This window comes from Monodon monoceros, unplaced genomic scaffold (genome assembly GCF_005190385.1).
Source record: "Monodon monoceros isolate NGI ecotype Baffin Bay Population unplaced genomic scaffold, NGI_Narwhal_1 Super_Scaffold_14, whole genome shotgun sequence".
Taxonomy (NCBI): Eukaryota; Metazoa; Chordata; class Mammalia; order Artiodactyla; family Monodontidae; genus Monodon; species Monodon monoceros.
In genome coordinates, this window is record NW_021703770.1 from 73,174,525 (window position 1) to 73,199,407 (window position 24,883).

The following is a 24,883-nucleotide window of genomic DNA, read 5'->3' on the forward strand; positions in this document are numbered from 1 at the left end:
CCCTGAATTATTTTCAAGCAAATTCCAGACATTATATCCTTTTACCTTTCTATCCTTGAGAGATATCTTTAAAAATATGATACTTTTCTTATGTAACTACATTGTCATCATGACATGTAACAAATCTAATGATAATTCCTTGGTATATCTAATATCTAGTTCATGTTCATATTATGTTCGATTGTTCATTTATTTTGTATCAGGATCCAAAGTCTAGATGTTACCTTAAGTTTGGTCTCTTAAGATTTTGTGTGTACATATTTAAATCTAAAGCATTTTCTTCTCCTGCCCCCTATTTTTCATAACATTAACCTGTTGAAGAGACCAGTTTTTCTCTTGTATATCTCACAGTATGAATTGCCTGTTTCTTCCTCATGATGTTATTTAACTTTTCTGTCCCCTTCATTTTCTATGAACTGGAAGCTAGTTCTGTAGGCTTGGTTACATGCAGGTTTAACTTTTCCTGCATAAATATTTCATCAGTGGTCCTTCTTATTTCATATTGCATCACATCAGGAGACACATGTCTTGTTGCTCTACTCTTAGTGTGCGGAAATTGATCAGGGGTTTGTGTACTGACAGTCTGATCCCTCCGTTGTAAAGTTCTCCATCAGCCTTTCATCTATGTGTTCATCCACTGAATTGGTGATTTCATTAGGAGTTGCAAAATAGAGATTTCTAAAATTGTGTCATTCCTTTCACATTTATTAGCTAGATTTCTTTGATAAGCACTTTCCCTGAGTTGAAGGCTCTTGGTTACACTGTTGGTTAGAACAGGAAAGGCAGGGTGAATGTGTAATTCCTTCCTTTTGGTTAACAGTTATCAGAAGGAGGAGTTGGCGCCCTACTAACTGCCAGTGGGGGCTTTTGTTGCCATTCTTGCAAACGTTTGTGCTCTCTTTTTTTAAGTGTCGTCACGGACTTGTGACTTCTTATTTATCCAGTGGGGATTGGTCTTTTCCGTAATTCATATTGTTGGCTGAAGAAATCATCCTCTCTGGCCAGTGGGAGCTCCTGCGTGTAGCTCCTCTGTCCGTGTGATTCACTCAAAGTAGTCAGGTAGTTTCCGTGCTTTCTGGCACAAGATGACTCTGACTTATCTTGTGCTTTTCTTGACTCAGAACTGGAACGAGACATTCCTCCAGAGTCCTCTGGTTCCTTTGTCGGTAGTGGGGGTGGTTGGGTGCAATAGTAGAGACGATAGTCTGGATACTAGAGGTGCTCATTGCTACAGGCTTACATTGTTTATAAGCCTTTGAACAGTAATTAAATCCAGTTTTCACATGCAGACTTATAAGTATTGGAAAAAATTTTAAGAGTAAGCAAACTCTTATGAGTTCTTTGAGGAAAAATAATGATTTTTCACTTTTAAGACTTTAAAAGTTGATTTTGATCTTGTTAGTATTAAACTAAGGGAGTGTAAAAAGCATTCCACATATGTATAGAACATGCCTGTAACTGAGTGGTATTGCCACCTTCCGAACAGGAGATGGCCAGCGATGAGCTCAAAGAGATGCGGAAAAACTTGACCAAAGAAGCCATCAGAGAGCATCAGATGGCCAAGACAGGTGGGACCCAGACGGACTTGTTCACATGTGGCAAATGCAAGAAGAAGAACTGCACTTACACACAGGTTTGTGATTGTTTATAGATTCTTATTTTCATACTAAGAATGCTTGCAACTCCTATTTCAAAACAAGTAGTAAAGATAATTACCAGTGTTTTGATATTTTTTGAGAGGAGATATCTCTTAAGTATAACAGTGCATTCTTAATACTAGCAGATTCCAGTTAATTGAAAATAAGTTGAAATAGTTACACTTCCATAGGAATTGTTATGTGAAAGCTGTACAAACCGAAATTGATTAAATATTATAGAATTTAATAAAATGGCCATGTTTTTTCTGTAAGAGCTAAAAAGCAGTGGATTATTGGTTAGTGTATAAACAGGCTACAATTCTTTTTATTTGGCAGGATCGTGTAGTTTAGGGAAAGTTCTTTGCTCTCCCTCACTCGGAGCCTGGGTACTTTTAAATTAACTGGTTTCCAGATATTTATTCCTTTTTTGCAACATATTGATGGCTTTTATCTTCATTTATCACATCATATATGATGTGACTGACTTTCCTTTTTGTTCTTGAACCGCTGAAAAGAGCTGTGTTATAGTTGTTTTGATTGTATGTGCATATGTGAAAAAACTTCTTCTCACTGTCATTAATTTCATTTGCTAAATAGGCTGTGCTATGTCTGTAATCCGCTAAATTCAAAATTTTCCCTTTAAAGAACAACTAATTGTTTCCGGTTACTAGAGAGACTTAGGGGATTGCATTTTTTGATTGACAGAAAATTAAGCACTTTATAAAAATAATGTTTAGTTTATTTGTTATTCTGTAAGTATACCTACTTATAGAAAATTTTGAAAATACAGAAAGGTATGAACAAGAAATTTAAAATCACTCATTAATCTGCCGTCCAGAGAGGGCAATGATCTATATTTTGGTGCTTGTAGTATTTTGTGGATTTTTTAAAAACCTAGTTGCAGCTAAATACTGTAAACTGTTTTATATACTTTTCCTTACTTTGTGTAAGCATTTTCCTTTGTTTGTTTTTTTAAACCTTTATAAACACCTTAATAGCTGTATAATATTCCATCAGATGGGTAGACTCTAACTTATCTCATTATTTCCCTGTTGGATGCTCAGGTTGTTTCCAGTGTTTGTGTTATTATACAATTATACTCTTCAAACATCCTTGTACACAGATCTCCCCTCCCAACTTTATAGAAAAATAATTGACAAATATAATTGTATTTATTTAAAGTGTACAATATGATGCTTTGATATACGCATACGTCATGGAATGCTTACCAAGATCAAGATAATTAACACATCCATCACCTCACATTTTCTTTCTTTCTTTCTTTTTTTTTTTTTTTGGTGAGAATGCTTAAGATCTACGCTAACAAAATAGTCCCCATGCTGTATGTTAGATCCTCAGAACTTATTCTTCTTATAACTGAAAGTTTATACCCTTTGATCTATATCTTCCCATGTCCTCCCATCTATTCTGTTTCTGTGAATTCAGCTTTTTTTTTTTAAGATGCCACATATAAGTGATGTCATACAGTATTTGTCTCTCTGTTTGGCATATTTCATTTAACATAATGCCTTCCAGGTTTATCTATGTTGTCTCAAATGGCAGGAATTCCTTCTTTTTTATGGCTGAATAATATTCCATCGTGAATTTATGCCATTTTTTCTTTATCCGTTTATCTGTTGAAGGACATTTAGGTTGTTTCCATGTCTTGGCTATTGTGAATAATTCTGCAGAGAACATGGGTGTAGATAATCTCTTTGATATACTGATTTCATTTCCTTTAGCTGTGTACCAAGATGCAGAATTGCTGGATCGTATGGTAGCTCTGTTTTTAATTTTTTGAGCAACCTCCACACCATTTTCCACAGCGGCCACACCAACTTACATTCTCACCAGCAGTGCACAAGGGTTCCCTTTTCTCCACACCCTTGACAACTTGCTTTTTCTTTTCTTTTTGATAATAGCCATTCTAACAGGTGTGAGGTGATATTTTCTTGTGGTTTTAATTTGCATTTCCCCAATGGTTAGTGATGTTGAGCTGCACACAGATCTTTATTTGTGTTTCTAATTACCATCTTATGATAGATCAGATATCAAGTTCCTAGGTCACAGAAGATGGGTATTTAAGGCTCTTGTTGCTGCCTGACTTAGAAAGGTTGGTGGCAGTTTATATTTGTCATAATGAAATATTTTTGTAATTTTTACATCCTTGCTAATTTGTAAGAGAAAATTGATATGTCTTTTAATTAACATTTCTGTGCTTCTTAGTTATGATGAAAACTTTTCATATTTATTAGCCATTTATCAGTAGTATAATGTGTGACTTTAGATGAACAGATAAAAGATGAAAAGACAAGGACTTAGAAAAATGAAGTTTGGAAACGTGTGTTTGTTTGACATTTTTTCGCTTATCTGAGCTTGTTTCGAGCTCTTATACATTTTACTGTGGTACCGTTCTTAATTAGGTTGGACTTTTTGTAGTATTGTGAAAAGTAGTATTTTTCACCCAACTTTGCTGCAGGTCCAAACGCGGAGTGCTGATGAACCGATGACAACGTTTGTTGTCTGCAACGAGTGTGGAAACCGGTGGAAGGTACATGCCTCCTGGGGTTCCCGTCTCACGTGTTTACATGGGGTGGTTCTCCATGGGCTGGTCTCTTCGGGTCTGCTTCGGGGGCTGCCTGGATGCCCCGGCGTGTGCACGTGCTCACGCTGCCCAGTGCTGGGCAAGGCCGTGGCTGGCGTCTGTCGTGGAACGTACTGTTTGCCGTCCTACTAGAAATAAAGAGGTTGACTTAATTTGCCAACCTTCATGTCGTCTTGCTGCAGAAATGACAGGATTGAATCTTAACTGTGCATTACAGCGTCACAGTCCTGTATCTACTATATCCAGTCAGCTGCTTCCACTCTTGTTCTTCCGGAAAACCCGCACAAGTGTATGGCTTGTCTTTATAGACTTTGGTTCTGGAAAAACTACTCTGCCTTGTTGAAATCCAGCCCGATGGTTTTAGTGTTTATTTTAGGAAATCCAGATGAGCACCACCGTGGTTTCGTAGGCTTTCCACTAAGCCTTCCTTTGTACGGCCTGTGTTCTCTTGAATTAGCCCCGCACAGGCAAGTTAGGTTATTTGAATGATTCATTCTTGAGTGATTTTTGTGAGCCACAGAAATATAATTTAAAATTGAGAGAAGAATTACACATCATACCTGAGACAGAGGTGGGGATACTAGGAGTGTGGGACTCGGGGGGCTCACACGGTAGGAAGATATTCCCTGGAGCCAAACAGGCTTTGAACTGCTTTGCCACTTAGTGTTACCGAACCGTGATGTTCTCATGACCCACGTTACAGGGTGTGGTGAGTGGTAGAAACAATATATTTAAAGTGCCTGGTCATTGTTGGTGCACCAAAAATGCTGGCTGTTTTTATTAGCTTTTGTGAAATTTGTGTAAGATTCTTTTCTTTTTTAAGTTATACTTACATTAGACTTTTTAGTCTAATGCTTATTTTGAATTATTCATATAGTTTAAAGCATTTTCTGAAAATCAGAAGTGAATTAAAAGGCAGACAATGGGAGAATATCCTTCACGAGTATAGTGTGAGACTTTGGCTCTCGGCACTCTCTCTGGGCCTGAGGACAGTACACATTTTATTACAAAGATTCGTTCTGGGCCGGGAGATTAATGGTATTGAGAGTGTCTTCATGGCTTGAAACAGTGTCTCCCTTCCTGAGTTGGCAGGTTTTTTAATTGGTCTGAGAGAGGGATGTTCATTTTTCTCAGTCCTGTTGGGCGAATCTGGCTTTTCCAGAGGGCTCTTGGATTTGTTTACATGATGCCTCGTGATGATAAAGATGATGATGATGATCATGACTGGGTATATTGCAGTTTGTATTGAATACAGGCGATTGGCTGCTTGAGTGCTGACATAGTTCTGTTGGACTTAAGAGAAGTCAATTTAATGTAGAAAGCTGATGCCTACGGTGGCTTACTCTAGAAGTTCAAATTTGGAATTAATTTTTTAACCTGAAATTAAGGAGAGAGGTACTTAAGAAAATATTTTATACTGTTTCTTTATTTATGTATTCCTAGTAATTCTAAGTTGGAAGAGCCAAACACTTAATATAGGTGACTATTCATGTCTGGAAAACACAGCATCTTTTTTAGATTCTAGCCTCTTTCTTTAGCAATTTAAGGTGTATGCTGTGTTAAATGTGGGAAGGGATACACCCCATTGTCTGTATTTAAAAGTCTCACAAAATATTTCTTCTTTTTTGACAGTTCTGTTGAGTTGGAAGAATTGGCAAAACACCTGGACCATTAAGAAAATGGATTTTGTAATTAGCTTTAAGACTAGGCCAACCAACTAGTTTTCCTGCAAATCAGATTTTTAAAGTAACATATATCCCTTGGGTTAGTCTCTGTTTTTGACATAGGATCCCTTCCTTAAATGCCTTCTGTAGCTTCAGAGCAGTAAGGAGACCACATGATAATTGTATGGTATCTGTTTCAAAACTGTTTTTTTTCATTTTTATAAGTAAGTTGATATGAAACTTTTGGCAGTTTATTTTTACCTTTTTTTTTTTCCTTCTTAAAGGAAAATGTACCTTAACTTTTTTACAATCTGAAACATACACAGTAAAAATGTTATTCTTCTCAGTTAATACACAAATGGAAATTACATTTTTTTCCTATATTGGCATGTACCTGCAAATATTAAAAGAGGAGAAGAGGTAATGTAATTATAAGTTTATCAAACATGGTGTGTATTCAGATAATACTTGACCAGCTTATCTAAATTGTACATAATATTTCAACTAGCGTATGAAATTGATTTTAATTATTATGTTCACAAGTCTGGGATAATTAGTTATTATTTTGCATTTGTAACTAACTGTGATCCTCATTTCTTGTAATTTCTTGTACATGTTTATTACTTGTTCGTAATAGATTTTACTTTTGGAAACATGACTTGACTTTGTTGAAATCAGTTTGGTTTGTTGTTTATTTACCTGTTTGACTTTGTAGTGTATTTTACTTTTGCAGAACATTGTTGTAGTCTAGTAGGCTTTTCCTAAATCCCAGCTCAGGCAAAGAATGAAAACTTTTGACCGTTTTTTCGTTTTGTAGGAAGACATACTGGGAAGAAAACATTAGCATTTTAGGATAGTGTTGTTCTTATAAACAGTTCATGACTTAACTTTGATTTGGAAATCTGTGCTGACTGAGGACTTTAAGGTTTATATAAGTCATTAACGCTGTGGCCTTTCCGTATGGAGACTAATGGAGCACATTTCTGTCCTGACTCTCTTTCTGTCGCACAAGAATGAGGTTGTGGAACAGACTAATACGTGGGCTGTAACGCAGCTCATTTGCAGGAAGGACCTTACAGTTAAGTGTGTGCCATCTGTTTTGTTAGGAATAAGAAAAAATGATTTTCACACTTGGTCTAGCACATCTTAAGGCCACTGTTACAAAGTCCACATTTCATTGTGCTCCGTCTGCGCTCTCAAACCTCTGTAGAGAGGTCTGAGTACCTGCTTTGCACTCCCCTTCGCTCCCTCTTCTCCACTGCTTACTGCAGGTCAGTTTGATGTAATAGAGAAAACAACATCTAAAAGTCCATGTTCAGACCCCACATAGAGGACTTGGCCCAGTGGTACCATCCCACCTCTACTTCGTCAGGTCACAGAGTAACCTTTTATCATTTGAAAAATAACGTGCATTTTTGAAAGAATGAATTTAATAAGAATAAAATTAAAATAGTCCCACTTTTAAATTAAGTGATCCATTTTTAAATTTGTTAATTCAATAAAGTTTCTTGTTATTAATCATGTATCACATTTTGTTATTTTTATTTATATATTGATGCTTGCTTTACTTTTTGTTTAAAAAGTTCTACTTTCCCAACTATTAAGGTGATTTTAAAGTCCAGTTTTCATTAAGTGATGGCTGCCTGGTTGTAAGTATTAAGGGACTAGTATTGAGCAGTAGTATAGAGCACGTTTGTCTTCTTTCCTGGACCCCTGGTGAGGGATGCAGGCTGGTTCTGAGCAGAGCATGTTAGTGCATCCCTTGTGTGCACTTAACATAATATGAGAGACCACATAGTGAACCTTATATTGGAAAATGCCAGCCAGTTATAAAGTAACTGGAAGTGAATGTTCTCAAGGGTAATATTTGCTAGTGTCTATTTCCAGGACAGAGTCACTGTGTTAAATGAACACATACGGGAAGTCAGTTAGAAAGGTGTAGTGGCAGTTAGCGAAGCACTGTCCCAGGAAAGCAGAAAATGGCCACCTTGGTTTTCCTGCTCACCTGAGGGTGATGAGCGTTGGTATGAACATTGAGAAGCCATGGCGGGAGTTCTGAAATGCTTACATACACGCAGACGTCAAATCTGTGTATGCCTCACAGATGGAAGAATGTTTAAAGTATTAACAAGACTAGACTTTGACAATGATTGTCCACAGGTCAGAGTGAAATTCGGGGATTTGAGTTGAATTATCAAAATAAAAACTAGAGTTAACAAGTGATGAAATTTAAGGAGTTTTCATCAACAGTTCCTCTTTCCTGCCCCTGGCGGGCCCCGCCTCCACCCCATTTAGCTGGAGCAAATTAGCCATTTGAGAATTGAATATCCCACTGGGAAATGTAATGTGAATAGTCACTGACATAAAATCCACATATTTCTGTAAGCTTCAAAAATAAGCAGTGTCAATACCAGCATTGAAGGTGCTGTTACCTCACAGTGAGTAGGACAGAGTTACTGCCTCATGAGTTCCTAGGTAGTAATGGAAGAATTAGGCTGAAGGAAGCTGAAGTGAAATCAGTCCAGAGCAGTAGACAAGTGTGCTTGGAAGTCTCCCCATGTGGCTGTGCTGTGGCCAATAGCTGTAACTTAGGGAAGGTGGAGTCCATACGTTTTTATGGGAAACTTGTTCACTGCTGTATTTAGCCCCTAGAAGAATGGGTGTCACATAGGAGGTGCGTGTGAAGTAGTTTTTCTTGGTTGTGTTTGTGTTACATTTCTTGACTGTGTGGGAGCTGGGACCTGAAGACTTCCACGATTGAGGGCCTGCGGGAGGAGGGTAGGTAAATAGTGTTGGCGATGTTTTAGACTCCAGCTCCAGAGGAAAAAGTAACAAGCTCGAGTCTCGGGAGGTTTCTTTTGGTACTGAAGTTCTGCAAAGTGATGCGACAGTTTTATTATTAATTAAAAAATGTTCGGATCGGACCTGTGTACTCTGGTACTTGTTCATCCAGGTGGGGGATGGAAAATGAAAGCACAGGTGACTGCTTCCAATGACTTGTTCTGCTTCCTCTCCCCAGTGCTGTAAAAAGACAGCTAATTATGATTATTTTTTCTTTAATGGCCCTGACTGCAGAGAGGAACAACATTTCATGTGTGATGTGCCCTACAGTCCGGTTAAATTAGCCCAAGTGTTTTCATAATTGGAAGGCTGAGCTGCTTTGACATAAAAAGGCTTTTTCACTCTTATATGTAGTTTACAGTGTGTATCCAAGTTATTTTTGTAATAATGCCATTGGAAAGTATAGCTGATAATAAAAAGGCAAAATTGTGAGAATACTGGCAAGGGAGGGGCATAACTGTATCTTTCGATTTTTTGGCACTAGCTCCCAAACATCTTTTCTGATTCATTTAGGGGACACCTTGCCTCCATGTGACCCTGGTGGGTCTGTCATTCAGTGTCCCACCCCACCCCATGCTCCTTCCCTGGAGTTACTTTATGAAAGATGGGAGAAGCAGTGTTTCTCCTGGACGAGCTAAGCCAGCAGGAGCTGCCCCTGGGGCTCCCTGTACCATTTTACCAACAGTGTGCAGAGACCCTGTGTGTGTGATGAGCCTGGGGGAGGCTGAAATGGGGAGAAGGTCTGGGTCCAGCCACGTGGGTGTTGGAACTACCCTGGACTTCTTGCTAATGAAAGCCAGTCAGTTTCCTTTGTATTTAAATTAGATTTAGATTTCTATAACAAGCAACGGAAGAAAGATGGTTTCATCCTAAATTGTTTTGGATGAATATTTAAGTAAATGTATGATTCTAAATGAAAGTACTGATAGCAGAACATCAAAACCTATGGGAACACTACTAAGATTTCCAGTTAACTGCAGAAGCATTTTTGATCCCCAAGGAGCATTAAAGTCACAGGTCAGTATCAGGCTGATTTATCTCGGGATTGTTTCACTGATAGGTCCATCCCTGCCCCCTTAATAATTGCAGCCTTCATCCTTTTTTTTTTTGCGGTACGCGGGCCTCTCACTGTTGTGGCCTCTCCCGTTGCGGAGCACAGGCTCCGGACGCGCAGGCTCAGCGGCCATGGCTCACGGACCCAGCCGCTCCGCGGCATGTGGGATCTTCCCAGACTGGGGCATGAACCTGCATCCCCTGCATCGGCAGGTGGACTCTCAACCACTGCGCCACCAGGGAAGCCCCCTCTTTTTAAATTCATATTTAAAAACATATCCATAAGATCAAATGCTCATTAATCCTCTCCCCATTAAAAACTTTAAAAATTGAAGTACACAGTTGACCCTTGAACAACACGGGTTTCAACTGCCTGGGTCCACTTATTTGTGGATTTTTTGATACGTACTGTGGTGCCATAGGACCCACGGTTGGTTAAATCCACAGATGCAGCACCTAGGATATGAGGGCCAACTTTTTAACCTGGTGGAGGGTTGGCTCCCCTAACCCCCCATGTAATTGACATATAACACTATTAGTTTTAGGTGTACAACATAATGATTTGACCTATGTGTATACTGCAAGGTGATTGTCACAATATATCCATCACCACATCTAGTTTACGATTTTTTAATTAATTAACTTAATTTGGTTGTGCTGGGTCAGTTGCAGCAGGCAGGCTCCTTAGTTGCGGCATGCGTGTGGGATCTAGTTCCCTGAGCAGGGATGGAATCCGGGGCCCCTGCATGGGGAGCGTGGAGTCCTAACCACTGCGCCACCAGCGAAGTCTAGTTTACAGTTTTTTTTCTTGTGATGAGAACTTTTAAGATCTGCTCCCTTAGCAGCTTTCAAATACACAGTACAGTATTTTTTAAAATAGATCTCTATTGGAGTACAGTTGCTTCACAATACTGTGTTAGTTTCTGTTGCACAACAAAGCGATACAGTATGTTATCTATAGTCACCATACTTTTAATTTTAAAAACTTTTTGTGTTTTTTAAGTAGATAATTATTTTTTTATTCAGACTTCCCATTCTGAGGCTAATCAAGTTTTAACTGCTAGTTTTCTTATAGTTAATATTTTGATTATTCGCCTTTCCAGAATGTTCCACTGGGACAGTTAATTCAGGTGGATGGATTATAATGTCAAGGCCACAATTTCATCCCCTGTGAGATTAAGTTGGCATTACTCAGGAAAAACCCTGTTTGATGACTGCTGTACTTTAGATGATTCAAAATTGAAATTTTTTGATTACACATGTCAGGAAAGCGTAATGGTTTAGCTCCAAATTTGGTAACTAACAGACAAAAAAAAAAACCTGACTGACTTGTGTAAGACAGTATCATCTTTATATATGAAGAATGATTTTTTTTAAGATGTTTATTTTGTCATGTTCAATGAGAAAAACTGGCCGCCTGGGCCTTTGTGAGTTCTAAAAACAGAGAGGCCTGCTGGACGGCTGCTCAAATACCAGCCCGGGAGACTGGCTGGATTACCTTCATCTTCTATGTCAAAGTCGTGAACTAGAGAAAATGATCTCCCTGGCTCTGTAGTTTCTCTGTTACGTCGGCGTGTGTGTACATGCTCATACCGGGCTATCTAGTCCTCTTTTCCTTGGAAATGGGCCCTGCATAGTGGTTAAGAGCGTGGGCTTCTGGTCTGCTCAGGTTCAAACCCAGCTGCCATGTACCAGCTGTGAGACTGACCAAGTACTTCACCCCTCTCCCTGCTCATCTGTAAAGATGAGCATCCTACCGTAGAGGGTTGTAAGGACTAAACGGTAATTTACAGCAATAAGACTTTGGAACAGTATCCAGTTCCACTGGTGAGAAGACTCTTGGGGGATTGCCATTATTAACGTTATAAATGGACACATTTTACATACCCTACAGTTTGCTGTTTTAGCTTAGAACACTTGCTGCCAGTGCATGGAGGTGTATGCCAGTCCCCTTCACCGTAGGGCAAGCAGTCTGCGGGTATATACCATTCCCTTGAAAACCTGTTCCCCTGTGGGTAGATTGTGATGTTTTGTCGGGTGGATTCAGCTAGTTGACATGTGCATGCAGAATGATATTGACAGATTGCTTTCCAAAAAGTCAGACTAGTTCATCCACCTGCCAACAGCACAGGAATGCCCATTTCCTGACACCTTGCTAATGCTGGATGTGAGCTATCCTTGTGACTTTCGCAAACCTAGGGGGAAACGGTAACCACTGCCATCTCGTTGTTCTGAGTTCACATGATTTATCATTTTGTGTATGTTGTGTTCATATTTTCTTATTTTCTGGCCAGTTGATTTTTTCCATTAATGGTTTATATTGTGGTTTTCCTTTTCTGTCTATAGAGTTGTCTAATTTGTAGACACTCCTAATACATTCTGCATAGTAATCTTGAGTGTGTCTTATAGCATAATATTTGTGTTTGCATTCTTTTATGTTTTTATGTTGTACAGAATTTAAATTTTTACATAATCCAATCTCAGTGTTTCTTTTATGGTTTCTAGATTTTACGTTTTGCTTAGATGCTTCCATCTGAAGTTACAAAAATGTTGCCTACATTTTCTTCCAATATTCTTATAATATTCTTCTAGACCTTTAAACCATTTGGAATTTATATTTGTTTATATATACATTTTTTCCAAATGGAGTGCCATCCATCCCAACAAGATCAGCCTGTCAGATTTTACATAAAATTGTTTTAAACCTTGGAGTTGCATTGAAGTGGAGTCCAAAGAAGCTTCCAGTGTGGAAAGAAGTCAAGGGGGATGGAATCTAAGAGCTGAGTCTAGGCAGCACCCACTCCGGGGGCTGCTGCGTCCCCAGAGGCACCCCCCGGCCCTCCCTGCGCCGGTATAGGGACGATGAGCTCCTCGAACTGTCCTTCGGGAGCGCTGGCTTCTCTGTCCACCTGGCAGGGATGTGCACTCAGCCCTGCTCAGGCTGTAACCCTCCCGCCAGTCCCTGTGTTGACAAACCCCTGTCAATACTCCAGCCTAAAGCCTAGGCCCCCGGCTCCAGCTTCTCTTCCACGTTTTGCATCTCCACTCACCTCCTACTTGACAGGCCGGAACTGGACCATTTGGGGTTTGCTCCAAGTATCAACGCCTTCCCTACACCTCCGCCCCCCCCACACACTCTTGTTCTGTAGGTTGTAGCTCTGGTGTCACCTCTGCCCCCAAAGCTTCCCGTAGCCTCCAGGGCGTCGAGAGCTCAGCTGTTCTCTGGATCGGTACTCCCCACTGCTGTCGCCACTGTCCCACACGTCTGTCATCCTTACTTGGATGTAAGCAGCTGGAGGGCAGCATTGATGCCTTGATCCCAGTGACCTCCTCTTTGTCTAAGGAAGAAATGGGGCCTTAGAACATGGGAGTCAGAATTCAGATGCAAACTCTGATACAGAGGATGGATAAACAGCAGGGTCTTGGTGCACGGCACAGGGAATTCTGTTCAGTGTCTTGGGATAAACCGTAATGGAAAAGAATAGGAAAAAGAATCTATATACGTGTAACTGAATCACTTTGCTGTACAGCAGAGATTAACCCAACATTGTAAATCAACTCTACTTCAATAAAATTAGAAAAAAACCAGAAGTACATGAGGCGTTGATGCCTTGAAAAGGAGGAAAGAGCACCTTCTCTGGGACTGGGCTGTGAAAGTGGGCATAGACCTTGATCCACGTGGATTTATAGGTCACGTGAGAAGGTGCAGGGTTAGCGGCACGATTTTCACAGGAAAGGGGGAGGTGAGGTGTTTTGCTGAGAAAGAGGATGAGGGCTTAGGGTTGAAGAGCATATGAAGGAATCATCAGGCTGAAGGGCCAGGGAGGGAGGTGACCAGGAGGAGGGCCATCCCATTAGGGCCTCGCGTAAATCACGTTCCAACCCACTACTCAAACTCCTCCGGGTTCTGGATGCCTTTCTTTCCCACTCATCCTAGTGATGGGTTTCTTCGGGATGGTTTAGGCCTACAAACCCGTACTTTTACTGTGAGCTATGAAGTTATCCTATTCACCTGTGATAAAAATAGTGGGATCGAGAAAGAAAATCTTAGTCTGGGGGCTAGAACAGAATCTTGCATGTGTCCCCACTTACTTAATCTTATATTTCCCAAATAGTGACATGTGAAAAAAAGATTGAGATAAAACTCTTGTGCTTTATTTTTTTAGAGTGAAAATGCCCATATTTCTTTCAGTAGTAAAAATGGAGATATGCTTATTTGAACGTTTTGTGATGAACACCACCTACGTGAAAATTCATTCTTCAGGTTGGCAGATTCTGGTAATAAAGGTAACTTTTCAACAAAAGCATTTTCTAGGCAGTACTTCTCTTATCAAACATTTGAGGCTGATCCACTTCAGAGCCCAGGGCTTTACATTAACCATGTAAGATACACACGCACATAATATGCATCTACATACATGTATCCTAAGATAAAGTAGAATACCAGTTTTACAGGTAGCGGTCACATCTTTAAAAAAGGGGAATTTGGGTCCTGTTCCCATGGATGTACACGCTGCAGGCAGTGTGGTGTCTTCTTGTGTATCCTTTGTCACTGAGAAAGTGCTACTGTCATTGTAAGTGTAAATATACTACCTTTCTACACAGCCATACCCCATTTTTCCCAAAAGTATCACAAAAGGTGGCCGCAATTTACTTGGTGAATATACAGCCTTCTGCAGAAGGAAGCGTCTGTTATTAAAATAACCCGAGTATGACCCAGCAGAAGACACTACTGCCTCTAAATTCCCTGTCCTACACGGAGTCCACGAGTTGTTTTATTAATAATAAATATTTTGAACATCCTAGGCTTCCACTGCTTTCTCAGATAAGGAGCGAAGCAGGTCTTTGTAGAGAGCAGAGTTCATGAACCGGGGGTACGAGTCCCTGTGCATCAAGGTGTAGATCTGCAGCTGGGCGTCATCGAAGATGTGAGGGGACGGCTCGGCCATGCTTCTGTTGATGGTCTCCCTCACGCGGGAGTCCAGGCTGACCTGCCGGCGGGGACACATGGGGCTGTGTCAGACAAGGGCCTCTTTGGACATACACCCCAACTCCCATACCTTGTTTGGTTTTTTAAAAATCCCAGACCCAACAAGGTCATCCCCAAACCTAAGCTGTTGAAAGAGGAACTGAACACAATGAACAGTGGTCCCAAACTTCAGAGGCATCAGAAGCCCCCCCAGAGATTCTGACCCAGTGGATCTGGGGGCGGCTGACAGTTTGTATTTCTCATGAGTTCTCTCGGTGATGCCGGTGGGGATTGCACTGCTTTAGAAAACCACAACGCTGCTCTACTTCTTTAAAATGAGGCGACTGTGGCTGCAAGGAAGAAAGGTAGCACACATTGACTTACCCCTGGCGAATTGCCTAAGAACACTCGGGCTAAAACCTGGAGCTCCAGGCTGGGGTCAGGCAGAAGTGACCCGAAGCACCGTGGAAGGGTCAGTGCCACGGGCTTGGGCTTAACTCCCGGCTCTGTCGCTGTTTAGCTGTGGGACCTCAGGCAAAGTGAACTGTGCCCTGAAGAACTGCTCCCTAGGGACCTACCCGGCGGTCCAGTGGTTAAGACTCCGAGCTCCCAGCGCAGGGGGCGTGGGTTCGAGCCTTGGTCGGGGAACTAAGATCCCGCATGCCACGGGGTGCGGCAAAAAACCCCAAACAACCTGCTCCATAAAGTAGGGGTGACGAAGGTGGTAGCTGGTCAGGGCTTAATGAGAATGAATTCAAAGTATGGGGAGTCCACGACGTCCCGGGAGATGCTGCCTCCTTGCACTCCGATGTCTGCTCGTCCTGGACAAAGCGCATCCCAGACCAGAGCGGCCCGCGGGAGCCAGACAGCCGAGAACAGGACAGGGGCTCACACGCCTTCCCTGCTGCGTGAGGAACCTCGGCTGGACCGTCTCTGCACCAGGGGGCAGGACAGATACGCAACGCATGTGCTGTTGTTTAATATAAAACTGAAAGTGTGCTTATCCAAGTCACTGAGCATGGGCTTCAGTGATCTGTCTTTCCAGATGCATCTATCCACCTCCTCCTGGGAAGGCTGGGGGCGCTTATCCCCCGCAAGTCAGGGTCCTGCTCACCCTCTTCCTCCCTCTGGCTCTGTAATGGGCACAAAGCCCTGCTGACGCCGCCTCTTTGACGCGGCTCGAATCCGGCCACCTCCCCCCGCCTCTCTGCCGTGACCCTCGTGGAGGTCAGCCACCACCTCGACGGCATTTGTTCACCAGCCTCCTGACTGGCCTTGGGCCTCTCCGCACCACCCCCGGACCCAGCACTCGGCCTCGGACCTTGTGCTGGTGTCGGTGGGCTCAGGATCAAGCGCAGAGCTTGCAAGTTCCAAGTTTAAACTTAGGAGGCCCTTTATGACCTGCTCCCACTGGCTCCCCGGCTCCGCCTCACTTTTCCACTCAAGAATTCAAGGAACTTGGCATTCGCCTGGGATTTAAAGGAAGAAGGAGCGAGAACTAGCTTGTCTTTGTTCTAGGAGGCTGTCTAGGGGAACTGTCTAGAATGGCCTGACTACGTGTACTTCTGTGTCAGGTCTTGGTTTCCACGTCGCTCCCCGGTCCTGGGAAGCCTCCCAGCCACCCTGAGCTGATCCCCACGGCTGCCCTCACCACCAGGCCATGCCCTCCTAGAAGCTTTCGGAGTGTGAGGGCCCAGGTCTTAGGAGCTCAGCTCCTGCCAGAGGGGGGACTCGACACTCATTGTGGGCTGAGAGGAGAAAGCCTCCTGCTTGTTCTTGTTAGAAAATTCCTTTGCACAGCAAAGGAAACCATAAACAAGACCAAAAGACAACCCTCAGAACGGGAGAAAATATTTGCAAATGAAGTAACTGACAAAGGATTAATCTCCAAAATTTACAAGCAGCTCATGCAGCTCAGTAACAAAAAAACAAACAACCCAATCCAAAAATGGGCAGAAGACCTAAATAGACATTTCTCCAAAGAAGATATACAGATGCCAACAAACACGTGAAAGAATGCTCAACATCATTAATCATTAGAGAAATGCAAATCAAAACTACAATGAGATATCATCTCACACCAGTCAGAATGGCCATCATCAAAAAATCTAGAAACAATAAATGCTGGCGAGGGGGTGGAGAAAGGGAACCCTCTTGCACTGTTGGTGGGAATATGAATTGGTACAGCCACTATGGAGAACAGTATGGAGGTTCCTTAAAAAACTACAAAGAGAACTACCATATGACCCAGCAATTCCACTACTGGGCATATACCCTGAGAAAACCATAATTCAAAAAGAGTCATGTACCAAAATGTTCATTGCAGCTCTATTTACAATAGCCCAGAGATGGAAACAACCTAAGTGTCCATCATCGGATGAATGGATAAAGAAGATGTGGCACATACATACAATGGAATATTACTTGGCCACAAAAAGAAACAAAATTGAGCTATTTGTAATGACGTGGATGGAGCTAGTGTCTGTCATACAGAGTGAAGTAAGACAGAAAGAGAAAGACAAATACCGCATGCTAACACATATATATGGAATTTAAGGGAAAAAAAATGTCATGAAGAACCTAGGGGTAAGACAGGAATAAAGACACAGACCTACGAGAGAATGGACTTGAAGACACGGGGAGGGGGAAGGGTAAGCTGTGACAAAGCGAGAGAGTGGCATGGACATATATACACTACCAAACGTAAAATAGGTAGTGGGAAGCAGCTGCATAGCACAGGGAGATCAGCTCGGTGCTTTGTGACCACCTAGAGGGAGGGGATAGGGAGGGTGGGACGGAGGGAAGAGATATGGGAACATATGTATATGTATAACTGATTCACTTTGTTATAAAGCAGAGACTAGCACACCATTGTAAAGCAATTATACTCCAATAAAGATGTGAAAAAAAAAACCCAAAACACTAGTGCTTAGGAAATCTAATGGAGGCAGAAGCAGTAAAGGGTACTTTTATGGGAATAACATCACAGTTTTCTGTAGAACACACAGATGTTGACTGCTTAGAAAGTCAAGGAGGAATGCTTTTGTTCTGAAGATATAAACCCTCTTCTAAATTGAGCTGTTATTGGAAGTTAGAAAATTTTTGTTGCTGTTGTATTGCTTTGTGTTTTCATGATTATTCTGCTTGCATCTCCCTCGTTAAACCTTTGATTTGGGGATGAGTACCATTACTGGAAATGAGTTTACAGAATTATTCTCAAAAACAGAAGGAAATGGTTCTCACCTAAATATTAAGAAATAATCTCTATAGTGGTGTACTAACAGAATTATGATTCAGGGATAATAATTCTATGAAATGTAATTAAACACACAATATATATTTTTTTCTTTTAAATTTCCATTGTTAATTTTTAAAAGTACAATTATAATTCAAGTTCTTTGTAACAAGTGAAATTTTAAAAATCTAAAAAGAAAAAAAAATTAGACTAAGCGTGGGACTTCCTGGGTGGTCCAATGGTTAAGACTTCTCCTTCCAAAGCAGGGGGTGCGGGTTTGATCCCTGCTTGGGGAGGTAAGATCCCACATGCCTTGCAGCCAAAAAAACCAAAACATAAAACAGAAGCAGTATTGTAACAAATTCAATAAAGACTTTAAAAATGGTCCACATCAAAAAAAAGTCTTTAAAAAAAAAGAAAATTAGACTAAGCGTTACTGCAGAAAACATCAAAAAATATTCTAGGGGACTCCCCTGGTGGTGCAGTGGTTAAGAATCCACCTGCCAATGCAGGGGACGTGGGTTCGAGCCCTGGTCCGGGAAGATCCCACATGCCGCGGAGCAACTAAGCCCGTGCGCTACAACTACTGAGCCTGCGCTCTAGAGCCTGCAAGCCACAACTACTGAGCCTGCGCTCTAGAGCCCACGAGCCACAACTACTGAGCCTGCGCTCTAGAGCCTGCGAGCCACAACTACTGAGCCTGCGAGCCACAACTACTGAGCTTGAACGCCTAGAGCCCGTGCTCCTCAACAAGAGAAACCACCGCAATGAGAAGCGCACGCACCGCAATGAAGAGTAGCCCCCCGCTCACCACAACTAGAGAAAGCCTGTGCGCAGGAACAAAGACCCAATGCAGCCAAAAATAAATAAATAAATACATTCTAGTTCACAAACAGTTAAGGCGCAAATGGAACTGTTTCATTCTCTACAACCTCCATCTGAAGACTGTCCCTCAAGTGCTGGTGGGGACAGGGTCTGCTTAGGATGGGAAATGGACACAGGGTTGCTGAGGGTTGTCACCCGGGGTGAGCCCGCTCTGCCCGGCGTGGGCAGGACTTCACATCGTCCCCTTGTCACTCTTCCCAAATGTTCAGGCAAGTGTGGACCTCCCCTTCCTACACAGGAAGGAACCGAGGTGCAGAGAGGCTCAGAAACACACCCGAGGTCATGCAGCTATTAAATGAGAGAACTGGGGCTCAAACCCCAGTGCATCTGACCCCAAGGTCTATGCTCTTAAACTTTTCAAGCTTTTACATTTCAAGTAATAGATGCTTATATTTGGGAGGAAAGGGTCGTCTTTTTTTTTTTTTTTTTTTTTGGGTCGTCTTTTTATATCATCTTTGCTTTACAAATTTGCCAAGTTTTCTGGTTGTATAATGCTTTGAAAGACAGTGATGAAAAACCTTGCCTTAAAAAATAAAAAGGAAAGTCATGACAAAATAAAAATATGTCGAAGCCATACATTAAAGGACAAAAATTCTCTTGCTTTTTGTTAACCCCAAATTGAAAGAACTTTCTGAACTTCGTATCCCTACATCTGTCAATGGAATATCTCCAACCTACTGCAAACTTAAGGAAGCGAAATTGAGTCCCACTGTCTTTCTCCCAAGCATGGTCCCCACCCTGTCTGCCTAAACCAGACGTGCAGTCATTCCAGACTCAGATCAAAGCCATCCTCTCTGGCTTCTCTTCAGCTGGCCTGGTTGGACCATCGTCATGTCTGGGTTGGAATTCGTCCTCTAAGTGGCCTCTGCCTCTGGTCTTCTTTTCGTAATCTATCATGTGGTCTTCAAAAATCCAAGTTTGGTGAAATTACCAGGCTAAAATCCAAGCTCTTCCCGGATAAACCTCAGCTCAGCCTGGTCCGCAAACCTCTCCGTGCTCTCGGATGGACCATCCTCTTTTCCTAAACGTTCCTCCTGCTGTTGGCCACCGGCCCCAGTTGTTTGGTAAGCACTGTACCCTTCAGCCACCCACCTTCTGACGCTTTCACTGTTCCTGTGACCCCATGCTCTTATCCCTGGCCCATCTAGTCCTGTCCCGTGGGATGCCTTCAGCCCACTGCGTTTCTGGTAATTTCCTCCTCATTATCCTTGGCCCATCCATGGCCTCTCCAGGCACCTCTTCCTCATGCCCCCCGCCCCCCAGTGATGGCTCGTCCCCCAGCCCGTCATGACCCCAAGACGTCGCACCCGGGGCCCCATGTCTGCTGCCCCCTTGTCTGTGAGCTCCCTGACAGGAGAGGTCCTGTTTTATTAGCTTTACATTCTGAGCGGCACATGTGGGATTTTACCATCGGAGCTACAAGGCACTTAGGTTTGAGGCCAACGTAACCTCCTAGATTTTAGATTTGGAAGAATGAAAACTGAGAGGTGGAAACCTGATGATTTCACTCCTCTGATCATTTCTCTGATGTCACAAAGGGCCACTCTGGGGCGAACCTCTGCAGCATCAGCATCATATAAGTGATGCTCTTTCCATCTAAAGTCAGGATACCTGTAAATGAGACTTTGCTCAGATTAAAAGGATAATTTTATTTAAAGGAACGCTTATAGGCTGTCATTTAAAAACAGCGTTTACAGCAAAATGCATAGACGCCTACTTCTAGAGAATCGGATGAAAGTTATAGATACTTTTCCCAGGAAAATGCACACAATCTTTGCCTGATTTCGGGGGGCACTTGGCCCCCATTGGTGGGACCACCCCGCAAGGCGTTTGAACACTACGAATGGTGGAAGCAGCCCTGACCAGGCCGGGTGACCAGGCACCAAAGGGGTTCCTTTCACCCGTGGCCTCCTGGGGGACGTTTCTGGTGGGTACGTACCTCTCTAGGAGAAAGAATAGAAACGTAGTCTTCATATATTATTCGTGCTTTCTCTTCAATCATGGTTTTATTAGCTTCTTTTTTCAGTTCCTCACATGCCATCCAGAAGAGCATGTTTTCCTCACTGAACTCCGTTCGGAGAAACTCCCGGAACGCGTTCCTTCCCGCAGGCGTGAGCATGAGTTTGTCGAAGGACTGGGCCCAGGCGCTGGCCTCCTCCAGGCTGGGACCCGGGCTGGGCGGGGGGCGGGAGAAAGGGGCGAAGGGAGCAGAGGTATTGGTGGCTGATGTGAATTGCATCCCGAGAAACGTGTCTTTTTCGCTCTGAGAATGAAAATGTGCCCTTAGGCCCTTTTAGGCAGAGAAAGGGCTGTTCTCATTTCCTCGCGCCTTCGGCAGAAACACGTGTGGCACTCTCCAACTGTCTAGCTGGACGGCACCACTGCTGCCAAAGGGCTTGCAAACCAAACTGCTGGAATAACTGCTAAGAACAAGCCCGTACATCTAGGCACATCCTGGCAAAGGTTTTAAATTATAAAAGTAAAACAAAAAATTCTTAACAACCATCTGACCACAAACTCCCCAGGCGGCTGTGATAGACCCAAGTCAGACCTGACCACCTGGCTTCCAGGACAGTCATGGGGCAGTGTCTGCCCAGGGTTGTAAAAGATTCAAAAGAGAATGTTAAAGAGAAAAAGGAAAGAAGATAAGTTTTGTCCAGTAACTGCAAGTGATGAACAGCAATGACGAACTGAGCACTTACGGATTCACCTTTTACCTGGAGACCTAGGCCATCCGCAGCAGTGCACTCACCTGGGTGCTAGGTCCACACACTGCCCTCTGGATGCCCCCCTCCATCCCCAATGGAACTGCTCTTCTTGATTTTGGGGCTTACCCTGTTTTAGTTTATTTTTACTTACATTTTCATTATATTGAGGCCAGAAAACACGATCTGTTTAACAATGATCCTTATTAATTTCTTTTCCCTTACCCTTTTTCTTTTCATAGTTTTTATGTATGGATGTATCCCTGAAGAATATACTCTTTAGTTTTTTTTTTAAAGACTCTGCTTTTATTTTTATTTTATTATTTATTCATTTATTTACTTATTTATTTATTGGCCGAGCCTCGAGGCTTGTGGGATCTTAGCTCCCTGACCAGGGATTGAACCCATGCCCCCTGCAATGGAAGCGCAGAGTCCTAACCACTGGACCGCCAGGGAATTTCCCTTCCTGGACAATTCTGATAGTTGAATTCAGCCTACTCATTTTTGTGATTCCATGTTTAATTGGTTTAAACATTTCAGAGACCATTACTTTATATGGGATTGCAGATAATTCTAACATCTGAAGTCTTTTGGCCTCTAAATCCAAGTGTTGTTTCTACTGACTCTCATTTGTGGTAGGTTGTGTCCTTCTAGTTTTGTAATTTTTGGTTGGTCTTAATCTTTGGGAAACTGAGAGTCACATTTGATGGTATTCCCTTTCCTCCAGAGAGGATGTGTGTGTGCTTCCTACTGACTGGGGACCACTTCTGCTCCTTTCGTGGACCAGGGCTGAATCGTGGAATCCTGGCTTTAAGCTCCTTGCCCTACCCCCCTGCACTGGCTCTGAGAGAAAACCCTTCTGTCCTGTGCTTAGCAGTCACTGCTCAGGGCTTTGCTTACTTTTTATTTGGTTTTGCTTTTCAGGTGCTTTGTCCTTTTCCTTACTTTCTGTGAGCCCAGTGTTGCAAAAACTTTTAGACTTATGCAAAATCTGTTCTTCTGTCTTGGGAAGGCCCCCAGATGATCTAATCTGCCACACTGCCAAAGTCTCTCTCTCCATTTAGTTTTGGGGGGGTAAACTGTACCGCCAAGAATTTGATATGTAGCGAACTTGTCCTAATTATATGGTGATGATAGAAAAAACTCTCTCCCATATGCAAAGTTTACAATGTAAATTCTATGTCCTTTTCCTATCTTTAAGATGGATTATAAGTGACCCAGCAGAGAAACATCAGTGAAAAGCTGAAGACCAGAGAGTTCCCTGGTGCTTCAGTGGTTAGGATTCCGGGCTTTCACTGCCATGGCCCGGGTTCAATCCCTGGGTGGGGAACTGAGGTCCCATAAGCCGCGCTGCACGGCCAAAAAAAATAAAAAAGCTGAAGACCAGACAAAATGGGTCATAGAAAGCGAGTAGTCAGCTGAGCCAGCAGTGAGACACAGACAGATAAACAGTCATTTCAAGTTTAGTTTCAAAGTTAGATTCAGTGTGTATAGATGAATCCTATGTAAGTACAACTGTGTGGAAATGCATAGATAGTTCCTTTGAGGATACGTAAAAAAACTGCTGATGGTTTATATTTGGAGATTGGGACAAGGTCTGGAGTAAGAGGACAACTGAGCTTTTATTGTAAAACTTTTGTATTGTCTGATTTCTGTTTTTTATAACAGGTGTTTAAGCTTTTCATCATGAAAAGAGTATTCTGTATGAAAACATAAATCTCTATCATAACCAGTAAAATTAGTTTTGAAAGAAATATATATATACATGTTTTTTGGCTATGTGGCTTGTGGGATCTCAGTTACCCCACCAGGGATTGAACCCAGGCCACAGCAGTGAAAGCCCAGAATCCTAACCACTGAACCACCAGGGAACTCCCTGAAAGAAATATTTTAAAAGATGCTTAAAAGATAATTTAAAAATAGTAACTTAAAGCAATCTACATAAAAATACCAGATTCTTTTTAGATAGGTTAATTAAATTGGCAAGGCTTAGTAAAGAATGCTAAATTAAAAAAAAAAAGAATGCTAAGTTATGTTCCTTAAATATGGGGATTCAAAATATATCTTCTTACTCCTTTTAATTTAAGAAATACATATAAAAGAATGACTGAAAAACTTAAGGGTAATCAGTAGTACCCTTTAAAAAGAGAGAGAGAGAGAGAGAGAAAACATATCTTTTCCATAGTACCAAAGAACCTAGAAGCAAAGAAAGCACAGTTCATACAGTAAAAAAAAAAAAAAAAAAAAAAAAAAAAACAAAGATTAAAAAAAAAAAAAAAAAAAAAAAAAAGGAAATAATTAGGGTGTATTGTAAGTAGATAGTCAACAAACATTCTAGAAGATTAAACATATCTGTAATCATCAAGACAACTGACCCAATGTAATTGGGTTTTAATTCCCAGTTGAGTGACAGAGACTCAAACTGGGCAAAAATCCAACATAATGCTATTTTCGGGAAGCATACAAAATACTACCAAAAATTACAAACAAATAGGCAAAGATATGTGAGGGAAATACAGATGAATACGATTAATATCTAAATAGAAATGGAAGCAAAAGGCATCAAATTGGATAAACAGTCATTTTATATTATTGGATATGATTGAGAACAAATAATGGCCGATATACATGGAATCGTTCCCTCTTGCCTGGCTCTGTTCTCAGTGCTTTACTGGTTACTCAAGGCTCACGACAACCCTTCTTTGGCTGAGTCACAATACACTGTTATTATCCCCATTTTACACACAGGGAAACTGAGGCAGAATGTGGCTGCTAAGTGCCCAAGGTCATACAGGCAGGATGGACAGAGCCAGGACCAGATGAGGGCTTTCTGGTTCCAGACAGTACTCAAAGCCTCAAGCCTCGGTGCAGAATACAGTATACTGAACTATATAAAAGCTGTTTTTAACAGACTCATGAATTGTGGAAGATTTTAATATGCATCCTAGACGCTGAAATATCTGGGTAAAAATAAAGAATGAAGAAAAATATTTTAAGTAAACTTTTAGGTTACTTGTTTTTTTCCCCCCTCAAAAATAAATAATTTAAGACAAGACCTATTTGAACAATGCTTTTAGGATATTTGTCTATTGCCTGCAGTTATATTGGCATAACACAAAGAAAAGGAATAAGAATAGGTAAGTGGAAGTAAATCCATAGATAATACAGGAAGGAAAAAAGACAATTTTAAAATTTGACATTATGGAAAGTAATTTGTGTGTTTTTCCAACTTTTTTCTCAAAATACTTAAAAATTAATCCATTTACAGTTAAGAAAAAAAAACGGACCT

At 41.8% G+C, this 24,883-nt stretch overlaps 2 protein-coding genes across 4 annotated transcripts in view; one reads left to right on the plus strand and one right to left on the minus strand.

The window, feature by feature from the left end:
* TCEA1 (transcription elongation factor A1) overlaps nucleotides 1-7,429 on the plus strand; it is a 32,180-nt gene extending 24,751 nt beyond the window's left edge. The window contains exons 8-10 of the mRNA XM_029223033.1: nucleotides 1,487-1,633; nucleotides 4,117-4,188; nucleotides 5,875-7,429. Of these exons, the coding sequence (XP_029078866.1) occupies nucleotides 1,487-1,633; nucleotides 4,117-4,188; nucleotides 5,875-5,883 (228 nt within the window). The 3' untranslated portion in view covers nucleotides 5,884-7,429. The remainder of the gene's footprint in view (nucleotides 1-1,486; nucleotides 1,634-4,116; nucleotides 4,189-5,874) is intronic.
* A 7,173-nt stretch (nucleotides 7,430-14,602) lies between these two features.
* The window catches only part of RGS20 (regulator of G protein signaling 20), a 76,618-nt gene continuing 66,337 nt past the window's right edge, over nucleotides 14,603-24,883 (minus strand). For all 3 annotated transcript variants that reach the window (XM_029222881.1, XM_029222879.1, XM_029222880.1), the window contains 2 exons: nucleotides 20,829-21,063; nucleotides 14,603-14,791 (listed from right to left, as the gene is read on the minus strand). In XM_029222881.1, coding sequence (XP_029078714.1) covers nucleotides 14,603-14,791; nucleotides 20,829-21,063 — 424 coding nt within the window. The remainder of the gene's footprint in view (nucleotides 14,792-20,828; nucleotides 21,064-24,883) is intronic.